This window comes from Chionomys nivalis, chromosome 18, assembly GCF_950005125.1.
Source record: "Chionomys nivalis chromosome 18, mChiNiv1.1, whole genome shotgun sequence".
NCBI classification, from domain to species: Eukaryota; Metazoa; Chordata; class Mammalia; order Rodentia; family Cricetidae; genus Chionomys; species Chionomys nivalis.
Window position 1 is genome coordinate 30,596,921 of NC_080103.1, and position 15,858 is coordinate 30,612,778.

The following is a 15,858-nucleotide window of genomic DNA, read 5'->3' on the forward strand; positions in this document are numbered from 1 at the left end:
TTGATGTTTTTTAAGTTGTCTGTGGATATTAACATAAACTATTTCAAATAGTGATCTTAGTGGCTTGCATTTCAAAAAGAACATAAATTCTGAAAACAAGAATTAATGCTTAATTTTCATTACTTTTCAGAATTATTATTGTACAGCATTCCCAAAGACACTTCAAATATGGTTACTGGATGACCGAGGCTGGATGTGGTCCTCCTACTGTTTCTGGAGTCCAAGCCAGTGTGTATAATGTAATGACAGACAGCTTCCAGTCTTTGCTCTTCTTTATGGTATTTTGTTTCTGGCATTATACTCAGGTGTAGGGAATAACATTAAATGGCTAAACTACGATCTTCAAAATCTTCTCTTAATTACAGTACTGCAATTACCATGCCTTGCCAAAGCTATTAAAAATTAAACCACATGTTTCCTGCAGCACTGCCGATTTTAAAGACAATAGGTAAGTGGAAGATGATTGTTTTAAAATAAAGAGCTTCAGGTATGGCGCTGTGTAATTTTGCTAATTCCCATTGGAAAATGCAATGTCTCCAAGGCTTGCTTACCAAAAAAATAATCAACTGAACAAAAGCACCGTGAGACACTCGGATTGATTTTTGTTAAATTACAGACAAATAGATGTCACCAGGAGATATATGTGCATGAAAATTTTTGAAAAAAATATTCATGCCAATTAAACAGAAGTATTTGTTTCCATGTCTGGTTGAGAAGCTGTCTCTGAGAAGGCATTTATTTAATAAGAGGAGGTTTCATAACAAGAGTCAGTCATTTAAAGTTTGAAAATAAAATAAGACCTCAGACTTAGCAGTGATTCACCTAAATAGTTAGCTGTAGTAATCTAATTCCAAAGAAAAGAATGTTAAAAATAACATGACCAAAGAGGACACTAACAGTGCTTTCTGTTAATTTTTGAATTAGGCAACAAAAATATAGATTTAGAATTAGACACCCTGAATTTTCAATCTTGATGCCACCTCTGATGATAGTGGTCACACACTTTGAAAGGATTTTAGATGAAAGTAGTAATTTGAGTTAAATAGCAAATTTGTTTGAATGAATAATCACAGTGACCCTTCTTTCTTTCTTAGACTTTTTAATCCTTTAATTCATTTACACACATCAATTCCTTCCCTGATTTTATAGAGATATTAGAACAAAAGGAAAAAAAATAGAAATTAGCCAAACAAATAATTACACCTAAATGCAGTGAAATACTAGGAACATTTAAGGAGAATTCTAGTTATCAACATAATCATTTATGGTGCTTCCTTCGCATTTTTCTGAGTTTTCTGGAAGTATAACCAGTGATACACTCTACACAATCTCTCTAGCTCTCTTGTTTTCATCCTAAGGAAAGGGCAGCAATATTTTGTAACCACGCTAGATACAGCCATGTTAAACAACAGTGGTGTAGGCAATGGAGAAAGCTTAGATGGTTGCTGACTAGTTTTATGTCAACTTGACACACAAACTAGATTTATCTGTAAGGAGGGAACCTCGATTGAGATAATGCCTCTATGATATTCTGGTATAGAGCATGTTTTAAATTAGTGATTGATGGAGTAGCCATGCCCATCATGGGTAGAGCCATCCCTGGGGTGGTTGTCCTGTGTTGTATAAGAAATCAGGCTGAGCAAGCAATGGGGAGCAAGCTTGTCACCAGCAACCCATCCATGGCCTCTGCATGAGCTCTTACCTCCAGGTACCTGCCCTGCTTGAGTTTCTGCCCTCACTGCTTTTGATGATCAACTGTTAAGAAGAACTGTGATTGAAATAAATCTTTTCCTTCCCAAGTTGCTTTTGGTTATGGTGTTTTGTTATAGCAGTAGTAACCCTGCTGAAGACACTTGTTTTCCATAATCATAATATTTAATATTAAAATATCTCCCTAAAAATTGTCACATGTTTTCATAGAAGCAATGGCTTGTTAAAAAAAATCCATCTAAGTAACATTTGTGATAAGTATGTTTAATTTATCAGATTTAAAGTTCTTTGTCTAACTCTTTGTTTAATGTTGGAAATTTAGTCTCCACCACTGAGTTCTCAGTCCCATGAGAATGACGCTTGAAACTCTGTAGAATCTGAGTCTTCTAAAAACTGATTACTTTTTATGCAGCTTTTAGAAATGTCATTTTATGCTATAGTATAAATATATAATTAATTGAAATGTATATACATATATAAATTTCATATATGTGTGTATATATGAAATTATTTAATTGTTCATTTTTGAAATTATATCCAGCCCTATAAATGTTGTCTTTGAGTATTCACAACTTCTGGGGTGAGGGACAGCACTTCTCTAATCCCAGACCTTAGGAGGGAGATGTAGGCGGATCAGAACTTCACAGTCATCCTTTATTGTGTAACAGTTTTGACACCCACCTGGATTGTTGGAAACTGTCCCCAAACAAACCAACACAAAATTCCAAACAAAAGAACAAGAAAAGAACAAAAAACTACAGAACATTCCATCTACAGGTAAAATATGTACAGTTAACTTACTACAGAGTCAAACATTTATTAAGACTCAGACTCAGTCGCAGGAATGGACCCTTAGCCAATAGTAGCAATAAATAATAATACTTCCAAACAACAATCACATACTGTAATATTCATCTATACTTTCAGTATTTGGTAGACTGAGATAGAAGAATCTCAAGTTTGGGACCAGTCTTAAAAACCCCTAAGCAACAACCCAAACAATAAAAAACAAAACCAAAGTACAGTCCTGCTAAACTGTAGCAAATATTCGCTGTCAAATATTTTGAATCATTTAAATTCTTGAATTTTAAGTCCATTTGGATTATGATTCTTAGAGTTAAAACTCTTATGACTTTATTCATTTGTAGGAATGTCATTTAAATTCAAGTTTATTTTTAGGTAATATCCTAAGCCACACAACATTGTGTGTATTCATGAAGTAACATAATGTTTTGGTATGTGTATATCTTATATCATGCTTAAGTCAAGATAAGCAAATCTTTCTTTAAAGCTCCCTTGAAAACTTTTTGTTTTTATACTTTCCTATAGAAACTTAAGTGAATCTTTCAGGAGTTAATTGATCAGTGTATAGAAGACCCTATTAACCCTCCTTGGGGCTTCAATGCTGTAGATTAGCTTGCCTATTTTAAAAATAACAGTTTTGCTAAGATAAGTCACACATACTATATAGCTCACCTCTTGAAAGTGTAATTTCATAATTTGTAGTCCATTCACAAGTGGCATCCTAATTACCACAAATTCCAGGACATTTCTTCTCATTTCCAAGAAATCAAATTCCCATTAGCAGCACCCAACCTCGTGCTTTCTGCAGCCCTTGGCAACCACTAATCTGCTTTCTATTGATTTGCCCAGACTAGGTATTTTATAAATGGAATTATAAATTGATATCATTTATATACAGCTTCTTTTCCCACTTAGCATAATGTTTCCTGGCTCATCCACAGTGGACAATGTGTGTGATTTCACTCTTTAAAGACAACAATAGTCTGTGGTATGGGAATATCACACCAACCATCCTTTTGTCATTTTACTGACTTTGGGGTTGTTTCTGCTTGCTGTCGGTTATTGATAGTCCTGATATAAGAATCTAATGTACATTGAATATGACAACATGTTTTCTTTCACATAGACTTGTCTGGTTCATCTGCTAGCATTCTACGATAGCACCAAATGTTTGTGAATGTATCATAATCTCCAATTTACATGGCCAGCATGCGACAGAGTGAAAATGTAGTTCAATGATATTATTACCCTTCTCCCTGAGTTTAGTGATCCATGATTCCTCTGAAGAATAATTATGTGGATGCTTTTGCATTTTCAGTGCCCATTTTGTATTTTCAATGGAAAGCTATCTATTGAGAAGTGTTTGCTCATTTAAAAATATAGGGAAAGCACAAGTTGTTTTATTGAGTTGAATTTTTTATATATTCTAGAGACGACTCTTTTATCAAATACCATTTCTTGGGTTTTTTCCCCTTTGGATCTAAGAAAACTCTGGTTTTCATAGATTAATTCGAAATCACAAACATATCTCCCTTTGAATGTTAACTCTTGTCCAGGTTTGTGATAATTTTGAATTGGTTTTGAATTGAGTGTGAGTTATGAGTCTTACTTCATGCTCATGTGTCCCTTCTGCAAAATCCATCCTGACTTATGGACCGTAAGTGTTACTGTCAATTTGCACTCTCAATTCTCTTCTTTAATATGTATGTTTGTAAGCTTATGCCACAATTACACAATCTGTATTCGTGGTAAAAGTTTTGGAATTGGAAGTCTAATTCTTGCTAACTTCATTCTGTTTCCCATGCATGTTTTGAATATCTAACCACTGGCATCTGGTGAACTTTGGGAAGGGTTTCCCAAATTCTGAAAAAAAAATCAAGTGGAATTTTGCTATTAATAGGTGGGGTTATTGCCTCAATCCACAGAATAGTACCACCTTAGTGAAAGGAAGTCTTCCAGTTCATGGCACTGGCATGTTTTCCCATTATTTTTTTAAGTGTGATGCTTCATAGATTTTAGTTATTTTTTTCAACTTATTCATATACATTTTATTCTTTTTAATGTGCCTCCAAATGAAAGTATCAATTTTTAGATTATTCATTATAGCCTGACAAATTATTGAACTTGATACAAATGGGGTAAGTCATAGATGAGATTGCATTTTCAACTTGACACTCCCGGAAGAGGGAATCAGCTTATGTGAGAAATTACCCTCATTGGCTTGGCCTGTGGGCATGTCTATAGTGCATCTTAATGGGTAATTGATATAGAAGGTCTTCCTACTGTGGGTGGTACCATATCTAAGCAACTGGGTTTGAGCGGTATGAGGAATGAGGCAAATAGAGCCTGGGAGGTAAGCTTATATGCAGCTTTTAACATGACCTCTACTTCAGTTCCTTCCTGATGTTCCTGCCTTGATCTCCTGCCCTGACTTTCTTTTGTCGATGGATTGCTATCTGGGACTTGTAAAGCAAAGTATAAGAGGGTATCTTTGAGTGCATTCGGATCTGTGGCATTTGAGGTGCTTCTACGTTACTTGATATAGTTTTAGTCATTCATTCTCAGTGCTACGCAGCTTCCTAGGGTATGAAAGTATTACATCCATGTACTTTATCTTAATATGAAACATTTTTGCTTTTGCTTTTGGGAATATGCAACAATGTTTGCATTAGTATTTTCTCACAGGACTTTGGATGATTACATTATACTTTATTTCCGGGTGTAAAACAGCAAGGCCAGGGAAGCAAATGGGTGACTGTTGAAGCTATTGACATCATCTTCCAAAGTGACTGTAACAGTCTACAGGTCTACGATTAGTGAGGTGCTTTTTAAACTTGAACAACAACTTTGTATGTTCTACTTTTACGTTTCACACATATCTATCTACATAGTCATGTTTAGTTATGGTTTCAATTTTCATTTTACTGTTGAATAATCATGTAAGACTTGACTTTTGTTAGACTATTTGACTTTTCTTCCTGAAAGATTATGTAATTCTTTTGTCTCTTCTTATTTAGTGATCGTCGTATCTTAATTTGTAGGAATAATTTATTTATCATAGTGTAAATATAGAATTAAGACGTGTGGTACTAGCACATGTATGGAAAGTTGATCAATCGATCAGAATACAATTGAGAAACGGATTCTGTAGGCACTGAAACTTAATTATGGGAAAATGACTCCAAATGACAGATGGTATTTAAGGGAAATAGTACTTCATTGATTATCTATATGATGTGATTTTCGGTACTAAAGCATATAAATATCATTTCACAGACATGTTTCACTAAAAGATGAGGTACAAAATAGCAAATCTTCCTGACTAATACTAAAGGAAGCTTTACTGACTTTGAAGAAGATTTCAAGTAAACGGACCATAAAAAACACCAACTGTGTATTAAAAAAAATATATACTCAGCATCATTAAACTTAATTTTTTTTATTTGTGAGAAAAACATGTGAAAAAACACCAATCAAGATCATAAAATGATTTCCAATGCATGTGCCCAACAAATGATTTTAGATGAGTTCAAAGAACTCAGAATTTAAGTTATTTTGGAAAATTTCAAGATTTCCATTTTAAAATAATTTGATTATTCATTAAAATGATCTTTTCCTTAATTTGATATAGTTAAACTGAAGAACTAACGGTGAGAATGATGAATTGGATACCAGTGGGTTGGAAATTAATTAACTCTTGTACAGTGGAAATCAATAATCTAAGTTTCAGTCTTCCGAAATCCAGCATGTTTATTTATAACTTGGGAATAGAAATGATACATTAACAATTAAATTTTAATATTTAACTATTCTGTTTCTAAAATTGAAAATAAAGGCCAAAATCAAACAAAACCAAAAAAAGAATCACCAAACTTCTTTTTGTTGCCTTAAATGTCTACAGAACACCAATGTGTGAAAAGATTAAAATAAATACTCATTTAGTCTAACAGATATGTTTACATTCTAAAAACTTGGTATGTTATATACAATTGTTTGTGTAAATTAATTACCACTAAATTAATGATTGCAACAAAAACTTAAATTTACTTTTAGAAAAGCCAGTGCACTAGTACTGTGTATTCACTACTTAGTAGAAACAGTTACTAAGTTTTAATAACCTGTGGTGTGTGTTCTTGATTTAGTATCCCTCAAATACTTGATATCACAGCAACCAGGCTGATTTATTTTCAGTACACACTACCTACCTTTGAAATGGATCATCATCATATACATTTACCTATGTTATTTTGAACTTATTTACTGATTTTTCTCTTTTGAATTTACATGGGCTTTAATTAATTGGAGATTATTTTAGGAAACTAATTGCTATCCTGATTCCCAGGCAGTTTGGTTAGTTTTGTGTGACACTCACTTTTTTTAACACCTATTTTGAAAAAATAATATGATGAAAAGGTTTCTCCCGCAGCTGCATCAGAAGACTCGTGAGTTCGTGGCTGTTGAATTTCATTGTCGATTTTAATGAATCCTACCCAATTAAAGCATTGTGCCTATTTTTCATGAGTCTATGATCAATACAATCGATCACATTTATATAACTGCATAGAGGTAATTTTTATGGGGGTGTGGAAGATGAATTCCGTGTTTTAATGTGTTGCAGAGCTGTGAGAAGCTGGAGAATAATTTTGATGACATCAAGCACACGACTCTTGGTGAGCGAGGAGCTCTCCGAGAAGCAATGAGGTAAGTCTGGGTCACCATAGCAACAGTCACAGATGTGGTAAAGAAAAAGTCATTCTTCATTATTGGGGGAACAAATGAGTTCATTGCCACCATTCAGCTCCGTTCTCTAAGGTATTAATTTGTCAGTGGAGAGACTTCCCTTGAGGCTCTACTTTGGTTTTGAAGCTGCATAAATGTTAAGCCTCAGTGCACAGTAAAAAATGTAAATGTTTAATTTGTTACTTAAAATGCTTATGGGGTGTCTTGTTTTATATTTATACTAAATTGTGCAATTGAATGATAATATTGTTCACCTAAATTCTGTCTGTGAGTAGAAAATAAACACCGTGTTAAGGTAGCTAACCTGAGGACCATTTCCTAATTAATATATAACTTGAAAAGGTATACTTAAATGTTCATCTTTTGTTATCTTTTACAAGATTAAAAATTTTTTTTAAAATGAATCACATTTTTTCAGTATTTCAAAGCAGAGAACCATTTTCTTTGGATGCAAAGACCTATAAGTAGCCTGATATGTTTTCACTTAACATTACTATTTTGATTTTCTCAAAACTCAATCAGCCTTGCTATCTTTTTTAAAACAACTTTTAGCGAAGCATCCTTTAAATTTATTTGGTTAGATTCAAGGAAAAATTTAAATAGATATGAACAATTTCTGAGCAATAAGTTTATCGTCCTTAGAACAGGAAAGTCACAAACAGCACTAGCCCTAAAAGTTCCCAGTGCAAAACTCACAGTGCCCAATCTGCATTTGTGCAAAGAAATGGTGTACTTTCCTTTGTTTTCCTCAGAAAGCAATGCGACTTAAAAAGTTATATTAATGCTTATTTATGTTAAATGGCTTTCAGGTATAGAAAGTTAAAATTTGAGAACTAGGAAATCTAACAGACTTGCTGGTGGTTTAAACACAATTTTGTTATTGCTGTCACACAGCTACCATATACTTTAGTTTAGAAGCCACTCTCATTTAGCAGCCTCCCTTTTACCATGCAAGCAGCAGGAGAAAGTAATTAAATTTAATAGAAGCTGCCCTCATTTTGAAGCCACTTCTATTTAAAACCACAGGGGGAGGTAATTAAATTTAATGGAAACAGTAGCTTCTACACAAAGATACATGGTACTTCTGTATAGATGATTATGATGTCACAAAAAGGGGAATAATATATTACTAGTGTGCAGGAGAAATTACCAGCCAGAGCAAGGGAACCTATTTTATTGTTAATGTCTTTGCTAATAAAAAAGATGGAAAAATAAAACTGAGTACGCAGTAGAGAATTTGTGTCTGTATAAAATGCAGTGGCAGTCTAGCAAAGTTTAAGTTACTGAAAATAATTATAAATTAAAAATGAGGGATAAAATATACTGTAGGAAAGTCTAGGGCAGAAATTATGAATGAACTCCTGTTTTGAAACATGTTTTTTATTCTTTATTGAAAACTACCACACTGTTATAAATTGAACATGTCGTTTACGTAGAGCTTATATTATACTATTGAATATGTGAACTGTGCATACTAATATCTATTTAGAAACCATTTTTTGGTAATTTAATTTCTATGCAACTTGAAATAAATACATAGACAAACAGGAAGACAAAGAGGACGCCAGATCCCATGCTTTTGAATAAAAGAACTAAAGACTAAAAACACAGAGAGAATTGAAAGGGCTATATGAATGAATGTGGATGTGAACGAGGGAAACAGAATGAGCAGAAAGACTTGTGAGCTGTGCAGGGGATCTATTCTCAAGAAAAAAACAAGCTAAATTGTAGGAGAACAGTAGATAAAAAGATTATAATTTTTTGCCAGTTTCTTTTAAAGTAAATAATATTTAGAACATACTGAGAAAGATTGCTTTTGGAGAAGAAGTAGGAATGAATGTTTGGGGGTGGGGAAGTAGCATTAATTACCGAGTTGGAGTGACCTCTGACCACCCATGCAATGAGTAGGGCAACAGCCCAGATAATTTAATTCAGAATTTAATCACATGGTGGTGAAATGCACTTGTTTACTTAGGCTGAATATTTTATGTGTCCACATACACAGTGCACATAGGAATGAATGTCTGGACTCTCCAAATGCAATGAAATAGTTTAGCAGCCAGTTGCATCAGACGATGTAGTATATCGCTCATGGGCACCTTCTGTTTTTTAATACATCAATAACTTAGTCTTTTGCAAGAAAAAAAAAACACCTAGACAGAAGAGATCTCAATGTGATTCAAGAACTTTGAAGGAGAAAAATGCATTTCTCTCTCAGCTGTGATCAGTTCTTCATATGAAGGGTGGCTGGACGAACGCCTGGCTTAGACAGGTGAAGATGTTAACTGATGCTACAGGAAAGTGTTGTTATACGCAGAGAGAGCAGGAGAGAGTGAAGAATGGGATGCTGGAATACGAAGGTGTGCACTGATGGAAGACAAACTTTTGTGCTCATGTGAATAAATTATTTGTATCAGAAATGTGCATGCAAATGGACTTCTTTTTGATCAATACTAGGTCTCTTCTATGTCATGAATTTATAAGTACACATGGAGCATTTAGAGTTTCACTGATTTAGAGGACCTCAGAGCAGGATTGAGATATTGGGAGACATGTAGAAACAGCTTATGGGAGCCTCTGTTAGCCAAGGGACTGACATCAGATTTTTGGCAGCATGTGTTACAGGTCAACTTGAGATAGTATCTAGTGTTCTGTGAAAATTATTTAAATTATTTCAAGGAATCTTTTAAAGAATTTTAGGATTTTTTTTGATGTTTTAGTTTTTTATTGATTTAAATTGAGCTGTACATTTTTCTCTCTTCTCCTCCCTGCCTACTTCCTCCCCTTCAACCCTCTCCCAAGGTCCTCATGCTCCCAATTTACTCAGGAGATCTTGTTTTTTTCTACTACCCATGTAGATGAAATCCATGTATGTCTCTCTTAGTACTCATTGTTGTCTAGGTTCTCTGGGATTGTGATTTTTGGGCTGGTTTTCTTTGCTTTATGTTTAAAAACCACTTATGAGTTTATAATACAAATAAAAGCCTTTGAATTCTAATATAGCCAGTCAGCAGCTATCATTGACAAAAATCCCTATAAAGATCTAGTGAAGTTATTCAGATAAAGTATCCAAATTATTCAGAACATGCTGAACCTATTAATAAGTGATATCAACTTTTGCTGTTTGAAAAGGGAAATTACTTTATATTCTTATCTCAAATGGCCAAAGCAAACTTCTTGAAGAGTTAAACAAAATAAAAATTAAAGGGCCAGATTCCAATTTATTGTAAAGTGACTATACTTTTGAGGCTTGATGAGTAAAGATACAGTAAATGTCATGGAAATAATCACAAAGTTTTTATTACATTAAGACTCATACATTGGCCCACCAAGGCCAGCTGGTCTGGGACTGAATAAGCATGGGTTGATTCCGGACTCTCTGAGCATGGCGGACAATGAAGGCAAATGAGAAGCCAAGGACAATCGCACTAGGTTTCGATCCTAATACATGAACCGGCTTTGTGGGAGCTTAGCCTGTTTAGACGCTCACCTTCCTGGAAGTAGACAGAAGACCTTCGTCTTCCCGCAGGGCAGAGAATTTGGACTGCTCTTCAGTATCGAGAGGGAGGGGGAATGGTGTGGGGGGAGGAGAAGAGGAGTGGGGATAGGGGGAGGGAAGTGGGGGGAGGGGGCAATATTTGGGAGGAGGGGAGGGAAATGGGAAACGGGGAGCAGGTGGAAATTTTAATTAAAAAAGAATAAAAATAAAAAAAATTAAAAAAAAAGACTCATACATTGGAAAATATTAGCATTATTTAAAGACTTCAGTGAACTGTATTGTCACCTGTACAACAGATCAGAAAACATACTTGGTCCATCACTAAAAAATTGTGATTGAGGTGCTCCAAAATATTCAAACACTGTTTTGATCTTGAAGACAAAAGATATAAGCTTTAAAAGTTTGTAAAATTCTTTGCAAATAGCTATTACTTCAGTTCAGTGGGAAGGGCTATTCCGAGTGCTAAGATAGCCATTCTCACAGCCCATGAGGAATGGAAATTACTAATACATTGAGGAAAGAATAGTCAGTAAACACTAAGAGCCTTAAAATAACATGCCCTTTCATATTAATTTACCATCTTTAAATTCATTGTGCATAAGCCATAGAAATTATGGAAAATATGAAGATTTTTAAATTATAGGCTCTATTGATCCAATTGAATAAGATTCAATTGTACCATCAACCATAATATCAGTTTGATCTTACCTTTCTGTAGAATACGGTTGAACATTTCAGAGACTTGATGTGAGTCATGACAATAAGAGAAAGGAATAACTTTTAACCAAATGTTACAATGTTTGTGTTTATTTTTATTTTAATAGCATGAAGTAACTTTAAAATAATTTACTTCTGTCATATATATTTGTGGAACTAATTGGGAAATTTCACTGTAGTCTTCATACATAAAATAGCAAAAAGGATGACTTATGTACTTATGTGTCACCCATCCTCATGTTCCTTTTGTTGCGGAGACCTTCTACAAAGTTTGTGAAAATGATTCTATTAAAGATATGTATTAAGCACAAGGAATAAAGCCACCTTTTCCAGGCCAAGTCTCTGGTCCATTGTATGATAATGAATTTAGCAGTAACTTCTTGCCTCCCTTTCAGACTATTTTATGCCTAGCTCAGCTGATTCTACTCTGTCCCCACTTCAAGGTGATTTGATTTCTGCACTTTAATATTTGGTGCCTGTCTTGGACGGTGTAATGAAGGCTGAGGATAAAGGGGGGAGAGAGGTTCTTTCATACATGTGTCTACTCAGAGTCCCAGAGGCAGAAGTGAGCAATAAATATAGGTGGTTGGCCCATAGAAATGATAGTCGAACTGAATAACCTGGGAAGCTTAGAAGTTAATTCTGCAAAAGAATGTGATATAGAATGTAATATTTTTCATTGAGAAAGACAAAAAGGTAAAATGTTTTGGAGGTCATCATAAGGAACTTAATGACTGTGTAGAGTGCAAATTGGTTGGATTGAAGGACCTAGCTCTACGAGCGCACTATTGGAGAACCAAAGTGTCCAGAGTCAAGCTAGTACTGTGTTAAGAGGAACTGGCTGTTGGGTGAGGGCTCTTGCTTCTGGGTCTTTATCATAGAGCGGAGCTGCCAGCACCTCAGGAACTGAGTCTTCTCCTCTTTGCTTGTCTTCATCACCTGTTGAGATTCTTGTCACTAGATGGAGATGTTGAGTTGTACAATTTCTGTTTGCTGGCTTTTTTCCTGGTGTGTGTAATAGTATTTGAAGTTTCAACAAAAGCTCAGCGTAGATGCAGAGTCCAAAAATATATTCTAACCATGTCACCTTAGAGAATTATTTCTAGGAGATATAATCAGTGTACATAGTGTACATGTTTTTTGAATCAAAAGGTTAAAATTGCTGTAATGTGCTTGATTCAGAAATATAAATAGCAACCTAAATTATATAAGGAAGATTGAAATCCACAGTATATTTCAAAACAAGGATAGGTTATTCAGGTGTCCAAGCCTATTCTGTGTCAATGTAGGAATCTAAGTCTGTCTTTAATTTCACTCTGTTGTTAATATCCAGTGATGGTGAGACCAGTAGGTATCTAATGCTGAAGTCATTCTACTGTGTAGTTGGACTTGATCATTGCTTTATCTTTTTATTGCATCCCTTGCTAAACTAGAATTTCTTTGACCCTCTCTCCACCATAATTTGAGCGAAGAATTACCTTATTGAGAATTTTCTCCATCTCAATAAGAACATTGTAACTGTTCTATTTTTTATGTTTTGGAGATAAACATACATGTGTCTGTGGGTACATATGCATATGCAATTATGCATTGTGCCTCTGTTCACTCAGTATATATACAAAAAAAGTATGTATATAAAACCTCTCCTCCAAGTCAATGAAAACTCTCAGATGAGAGCATGTACAGATTTGAAATTTCCTTTATTGTTTCCAAATGTGCATTAGGATTGCAAGCATACAATCAGGTTCCATAAAATTATTTTATAATTTTAAAAGGAATTTTTTTAATATCTGAGAGTAGAAAATTGCAAAATGTAGTAAATGACTAGAACTGAGATAATTTAATGTAGGCTTCACAAAGAATACAAAATGAATGAGAAAGGTTTAACAAAATACTTATACTGAAATTATAATTCAATTAATTTTAATAAAATATACTAATAATAAATTTAAATTAATATAGAAATTGGTAGGTTTTTCAAATAATATGGAAGGTAAGAAAATTTTCTTTTCTAAAATTCTGAATTTATTATATGATGCTGTCTTATTTTAAATGGTTTGGAATTGTAGCATATTTGTGTTTAACATTTCAGGAATAAATACACACCACTCCTGTAATCAGAAATATTCAGGTATCTGCACATATTTGAAGAATATAAAATATTTGTAACTATGCCTGTAGGTAAAATGCTGCTGCTCTTCTGTTTGCCTTGAAATTTGATACTATATTAATGACTTGTTTTCAAACTTTTCTTCCATTGGCTGCATCAACAGGATCTCACTAAAGCCCCTCCCCCAGGTCATCAGAGTACAAGTATCCCCTCAAAGAGGAGAACTTTATTGTGATCATTTCTGTTATAAATAAGTATTGTCAGGGTAACAGTCATTTCTTTGATTTGTTTTCTGTCATCTAATTCATAAGTAAAAACTCAAGCTGGCTACTTTTAGACATTTTGGAATCTGAAGGCAAAAGTATATCATTGCTATATTTATAGATGATGTATATGTTATTATAAGTATCACTGTCATACAGTCAGCAAATACATATAGTTAATTGTGTGAAATGATGCAATATAGGTAATTAATTTCATGTTAATTGTACAGTGTAAAGATCATTGCATGCAAAACCTGTTTTATATCACCTGCTTGTCACATGCATAAATACTAAGACTTTTTTTTTATTGACTCAGCTTTGTGGGGGAGACTGAAAGCAATTACAAACAACCTGTTTAATTTTTACCATTCATGGGAAATAGAAAGAGGTACTTACTAATATATATATTTCAGTACTTACTAATATATATTAAAATCATGAATATGCTCTGCAACAAGGCTTCTGGATTGTTTATAAATTTTGTATCAATTGTATATACTTTATAAAATATATATATTAAAATTTATTTTTATTTTATGTGAAGGCATGCTTTGCCTGCAGGAACATGTGTTCATGTGTACTTGCAGGGCTCATGAATGCCAGAAGAGGGCGTCAAATCCCTCATAGCTGGTGTCACACATGGTTGTGAGCTGCCATATGGGTACTGAGAACCAAACCCAGATCCTGCAGAGGAACCCCAAATACTCTTGACCATCTAATCATTTCTCTAGCCCCTGAATAAATGTATTCCATATAGTATTTTTTTTTACTATTTTAAAATTTAATTAGGAGTCCCATGTGAGGAATATTGATTATATAATTACCAATTATAAGTTCCGTGAAAAGCTAGCACAAAGGAATTCAAGTGCAGGTTAAATTAAATGTTTATAAAATCCATTATTATAGTTACTGACAACAAAACTGATATGTTCAACTTGGTGTGACTACTGTGTTCTATGTACTCCTTCAATAAGAGCAGCATGTTTAGAAAAAATATTAATATTGTGAACGCCATTTGATGACCAATTTATTATATTTGGAGTGATCACACACCATTAGGATAACTTATTGAAATGACTCTACTGCCAAGAACATCAGTAGAAACCACCAAGCAAAGGCCAAGGAAAGTATTCCAATTCCCTCTTCTTATCAAAGACTGTTTCTTACAGTCTGGATCTGCAGTTCTCAATATTCCTAATGCTGTGACCCTTAAAACAGTTCTTCATGTTGTGGTGACACACAACCATATTTTCATTGCTACTTCATAAGTGTAATTATGTTATTGTTATAACTTGTAATATAAATATTTGATATGTAGACTATCTGATTTGTGAACTCTTCTTGTGGCGTCACAACGTACAAGTTAGAACTGCTGGCCTAGAAGGAACAGGGGCTGTTTCTGTTTGCTAGCAGAGAAGATTGCAGAGCTGAGTTTCCTCTGGAAAGCTGATCATCTGAGATACAGGATTTGAATGAGCAGCTAATAACTAAAATTGTTTAGGAGATAAAAATTGGTACTGTGAGGATTAGCTCTAATTTTAAGGATCTATAATTGAAGTGGCGCATTATGATTTTAATGTTTTGATAATCTTGTTAACGAGCTGTTGTGTGTATACTATCATATTTTAATGTAGTTACAGAGCTTAAGTAAACCATAAAGTAAATTGCTTTTTGAATCAGGCTTTTACAAGTGGAAAATTAGTGGTTTACATGTTTTGAATATGTATTTTGTAATTATATTTGGCATCTTCTACAACTTAAGGAGAATAATAGAATAGATTTATAGATCATAAACTATTGTTTAGGAACACATTGACATTTTAAAGAAGCCATTAGAGTCAATCTGGGTGGATTTTATAATGTGGTAAGATGCAATGATTGGATTTCACAATTTTCCAAAGTCTTTGCTTATGGATAACTTACATTGACACCCCATATATATCTCATTCTTTTCTATATTTAGTTTGATAAAACTCACTTTATTATAAAGAACTTGCAAATCAGAAACATCACAT

At 33.9% G+C, this 15,858-nt stretch overlaps 1 protein-coding gene across 1 annotated transcript in view; it reads left to right on the forward strand.

Moving 5' to 3' along the window:
• Dpyd (dihydropyrimidine dehydrogenase) overlaps nucleotides 1–15,858 on the forward strand; it is a 764,880-nt gene that overhangs the window by 94,319 nt on the left and 654,703 nt on the right. Inside the window, exon 3 of the mRNA XM_057794113.1 lies at nucleotides 7,133–7,215. Within this exon, the coding sequence (XP_057650096.1) occupies nucleotides 7,133–7,215 (83 nt within the window). The remainder of the gene's footprint in view (nucleotides 1–7,132; nucleotides 7,216–15,858) is intronic.